Source organism: Brachyhypopomus gauderio, chromosome 16, assembly GCF_052324685.1.
Source record: "Brachyhypopomus gauderio isolate BG-103 chromosome 16, BGAUD_0.2, whole genome shotgun sequence".
Taxonomy (NCBI): domain Eukaryota; kingdom Metazoa; phylum Chordata; class Actinopteri; order Gymnotiformes; family Hypopomidae; genus Brachyhypopomus; species Brachyhypopomus gauderio.
In genome coordinates, this window is record NC_135226.1 from 14,718,853 (window position 1) to 14,723,852 (window position 5,000).

Below are 5,000 nucleotides of genomic sequence, written 5' to 3' on the forward strand. Positions count from 1 at the left end.
GCAAATAAGCACTCAGTTTAACACTTGTTTAAATGTAACAAATAACTCTCCATTCATCCATCTCTCCCCCCCCCCCCCCCCCCCCCCCCCTTATAAAGGAGAGAGCCGCAAAGTCGTCTACTCTCTGGTGGACTCGGCCGACGGCTTCTTCTCTATCGACAAGCTGACGGGCATCGTGGTGTTGGAGCGTGGGCTGGACCGCGAGGTGCAGTCCTCCTACCGGATCATGGCGCGGGCCTCGGACCAGGGCGCGCCCCGCCCCCTCTCCTCCCTCGCCAACCTCACCATCGTTGTGCTGGACGTCAACGACAACCCACCCGTTTTCGAGAGGCGCGACTACCTGGCGACGCTGCCGGAGGATGTTGCCGTGGGAAACGAGGTGGTGCGTGTGTATGCAGCCAGCAAGGACATCGGTACGAACGCTGACATCTACTACAGCATCAGGTCTGGGAACCAGCAGGGCCACTTCACCATCAACGTCCAAACAGGTGAGAGGAGATGCTTTATACCCCATGATGCGTTATAACACTGCCACGCATTACACTCAGGTAACACACCTATAATGCTGCTGTACTCTACACTCAGGTGCTGGTCATCTTCAGCGTCCACACATATACTTCATGTAAACTTTATGTAAACTTCATGTAAACTGTAAACAGTGAGGTTGGGTTTGCTCCGGTTGAAGCAACGTTCATGAGAGATATAAACACATAAATTTCATATAAACTTCATGGAAACTACATATATACTTCATGTAAACTTCATATACACTTCATGTAAATGTCATGTAAACTTTATATAAACTTCATGTAAAATGTAAACAGTGAAGTTGCTCCGGTTGAAGCACCGTTATTCGCACATACACACAAAATACTGCATAACACGTATTGCGGTTTCAGTAGGTTCTAACATTCAGCGGGGACGTCAGGTGAAGAATACGCCTGCAGATGGCGTGAGGTCCACTTCTGTGGTTTACGCTTTGATCTCTGGGCCGTGTTCGTGAGATCAAACAGCGAGTCACTCGTCACAACGGCTGACACAGACCGTCTCTGAGATGGACCTCACTGTTATGACAGCGCCAGTCTGGCCAACAATCCAACATGGATGATTTCCAGCCTAATTTGTCTGATTTTTATTGTTAGTCCGTTGCCAATTAAGATACACCACAACATTTGAACATTGCTCAATCACATACATCATTATAGGACTACATACTACTACTACACACACACACACACGCACACATACACACACACACACGCACACACACACACACACACACGCGCGCGCTGCGCGCACACACACACACACACACACACACACACACACGCGCGCACACACACACACACACACACACACACACACACACACACACACACACACACACACACGCACACACACACACACACACACACGCGCACACACACACACACACACACACACACACACACACACACACACACACACACACACTCCCATGCCCACAATCCATCACATTTCATTTCACAGTTCCCTCCAGGCTGTGGCAGGCAGTTGAGCATGTGGGGGGAGGGGCAGAGGTTGTGTCCTAATCCACTTCCTGCTGCCTCCTTCACTTCACCTCGTTCCCTCAGTGCTCCTATTCCCCAGCCACAGAATTCACCGGTTCCACGGGGACTTGTGTGATTGTGTCTGCTGGTGGTCCCTGCTGTAGATGTAGCAAATCACGGAGCATTGATCATTCAAGTCAGCTAAACTGGCCTACCAGGAAATAATCATGATGCCAGGCCTGTAGTTCGAGTGTAGTAATCCTGTAATCAATGTGTACTAGACCTGTACTAGGCTTTACCCTGATTGTACTAGTCCTGTAACCGTACTGTACTAAGCTGTACCCTGAGCATGCTAGGCTGTACCCTGACTGTACTAGACTGTAACTTGACTGTACTTATCATGTACCCTGATTATACTAGATGGTACCCTAGCTGTACTAGGCTATGCCCTGACTGTACTAGTCCTGTACCCTGAGTTGTGAACTGTAGTTTCAGCTGTACAATTTTTACCTTTTTCCTGAACGTCTGCTACTGCTTCAGCAGTAGGCTACGAACTATTTGAAATGAATAAGAAATGGAAGGTGTCATCTGTAAACTCACCACACGTGTCTTTAAATGCTGCTTATGACGGCATATAACCTTTAGCAGAGTAGTTAAAGCAAAAACTTCATAAAGTACTGAAACTGTGGTTGTGTGTGTGTGTGTGTGTGTGTGTGTGTGTGTGTGTGTGTGTGTGTGTGTGTGTGTGTGTGTGTGTGTGTGTGTGTGTGGGTTTGTGTGTGATTTCAAACACAGGAGCGATCTCAGTGTCTCGCCCACTGGACTTTGAGTCCTGCAAGGACTACTTCCTCACGGTCGAAGCTCAAGATGGCGGAACTCCGCCCCTCAGTGCTGTTACCATGGTGAACATCAACCTGACGGACGTCAACGACAACGCGCCAGTGTTCAGACCGCGATGTCTACAGTGCGAGCATTAGTGAAGATGCCGGGATCGGCGATGCTGTCGTCACGGTAAACACAAAACAGAAGCCTCATTTGATCACGCAATACGCCTTGTTAGTGACAAAGTTGCTGTTGGAGCAGAAGATGTTTCTAATGATCAGTTGCAGCCACAAAAAAGATTTTTCCTGAGAGTTAGTTTTGGTTCGGTTGCCTAGGTCACCGCCGAGGATGTCGACAGCCAGGCGAACAGTGACATCTTGTACTCCATCGTTAACGGAGACCGCGAGAACCAGTTCTTCATCGAGCCAGTCACGGGACAGGTCAAAGTAAACAAACAGCTGGACCGGGAAACGGTGAGGGACAGCACAACCACAGTCGTTACCATGACAACTGGCTCAAACTCATCGGAGGTTTAATTGCTGTATCGGCACTCTGTCTGTACCCCTTAGCCGGGTGTCCTTTAACATCCAGAATGAGGCTCAGGTGTGTGTAAACCGCCCACTGCTGTTTCCCCATTACAAGCACATGTGATGTACACCACGCAGCCACAGTTGGAGTCAAATGGCGGTTTGTGTGTACGCGTCTGTGTGCTGGGGCCCTTAGCTGAGGGGGCGGGGGTTTATATTTAACCTGTCTGTCTGACGGTACATTACTGCACTGACAGCTCTTTCTTGTTGTAAGCGCTGTTCTGGTGTCTGGTACCGTGACCCTGATCCAGGCTCTGGTTGTCGGGTGACGGTGGGTCTGCCGGTGGCCGCAGAAGGGTCAGCCGTCTGTTGCCAGGCGTCCGTCTGTTGCCAGGCGTCCGTCTGTTGCTAGGCGTTCGCCTGTTGTGTTTTAGAGCTAGGAGAATGAGCCACGCGGCTCGGAAAGACTCCGGCTGGTGGAGGAGCACCACTGTCGCCGCTCCGTTACCGTTGCCGTCTCCAGGGTTACCGTTGCTATGGTTGCTGTCAATCATTTCAAACCAGGAAGACCCTCTTGTGCTTGCAGTGATTCTGCCTTGTGGGATTGGTGTATGGAGGGAAGGGGGGGGGGGGGGGGGGGGGCGAGATGGAAAAAGTGAGAGAAACAGCAATAAAAGGAGGTAAAAGAACAACTGTGTACCGGTAGTAGCAATGGCAAAGGAAAGAGACTGCAGAGAGAAGGAAGGAGAGATTAGAGAGAGTAGAGAGAGAGAGAGAGAGAGAGAGAGAGAGGAAGGGAGATGGAGAGAGTGAGGGTGGTAAGAGAGAAAAGTGTAGGTTGATGAAGGTTGACCACAGGGATTAGGCTTGTTGGAGTAACACAAAAAATAGTAGTTTAGTAGGAGAGTGAAAAAAGTGAGTCCAGATTAAGTGTGTGTATGTGTGTGTGTGTGTGTGTGTGTGTGTGTGTGTGTGTGTGTGTGAGAGAGAGAGAGAGAGAGCATAGTCTCATAGTCACAAAAGCACTGAGAATCTAATAGAGTTCAAAGGCCTTTGTAATTAGCCTTTCATTCTATTCATTCAAAGTAATGTAAATGTGTATATTTACTGGCATTTTACTTTATGTGCACTCTTTTACACATCTGTGTGTCTCTCTCTGTCTCTCTCTCTGTCTGTCTCTCTCTAGATTGCGGATTATGCTCTGGTGGTAAGAGCCCTAGACAGTGGAACTCCTGCCATGTCATCCACAGTACTGGTTAACATCGACATCTCTGACATCAATGACAACCCGCCCACCTTTTCTCCAGCCAATCACACCACTGTTATTCAGGTACAATTAGTAAAGGACATGTCAATCTTATTTAATAGCCTATTGGGGCATCACAGCTAATTTTCTTTTCCCCCTGTTGTATCCTCCTTTTTACCTCATCATGACAGGAGAATAAGCCAATGGGGACAAGCATCCTGCAGCTGTCTGTCATCGATAAAGACTCCACCCACAATGGCCCGCCCTTCCACTTCCGAATCTTGTCAGGAAATGAGGGGGCGTGGTTTAAATTGGACAAGGAGGGGCTGTTAACATCCAATCAGATGTTCCGCAGATCAGAGGGCAATGAATATATCATTCAGGTGGAGGTAAGTTCACTACAAGAAATACACTGAAAATGTCAAGTGATATGATGCTGAACGGAAAATAAATAATGGGCTTTGTGAAGGTTTAAAGGATGAATGAAAGTTGAATGAATCGGTGAATGTCATTGGCTGTGCTAGGCCCGGGACTCCGGCAGGCCCTCGTTGTGGTCGACGGCGCTGGTGCATGTGCGTGTGATCGAGGAGAGCGTACACAAGCCCATGGCGTCACCGCTACATGTGCACATCATTAGCATGGAGGACGAGTTCCCGGGGGGCGTGATTGGACAGATCCACGCTACGGACCAGGACGCCTTCGATATCCTCACCTACGGACACGCACAACAGCAGAACAGCCTGTTTAAGGTTGGTGTGTGTGTGTGTGTGTGTGTGTGTGTGTGTGTGTGTGTGTGTGTGTCTCTTTCTCCTCCTCTTCCTCACCCTTCCTCTTTTTCGCCCCTCCCCCCCAGGTGAGCCCACGCGATGGGCGTAT

At 49.2% G+C, this 5,000-nt stretch overlaps 1 protein-coding gene across 1 annotated transcript in view; it reads left to right on the forward strand.

Moving 5' to 3' along the window:
- Nucleotides 1–5,000, forward strand: part of fat3a (FAT atypical cadherin 3a) — a 49,296-nt gene that overhangs the window by 28,934 nt on the left and 15,362 nt on the right. Inside the window, 8 exon segments of the mRNA XM_076975946.1 lie at nt 99–488; nt 2,325–2,476; nt 2,478–2,540; nt 2,687–2,824; nt 4,065–4,208; nt 4,316–4,513; nt 4,649–4,873; nt 4,978–5,000. The exon segment at nt 4,978–5,000 is cut by the window's right edge and continues 91 nt beyond it. Coding sequence (XP_076832061.1) covers nt 99–488; nt 2,325–2,476; nt 2,478–2,540; nt 2,687–2,824; nt 4,065–4,208; nt 4,316–4,513; nt 4,649–4,873; nt 4,978–5,000 — 1,333 coding nt within the window.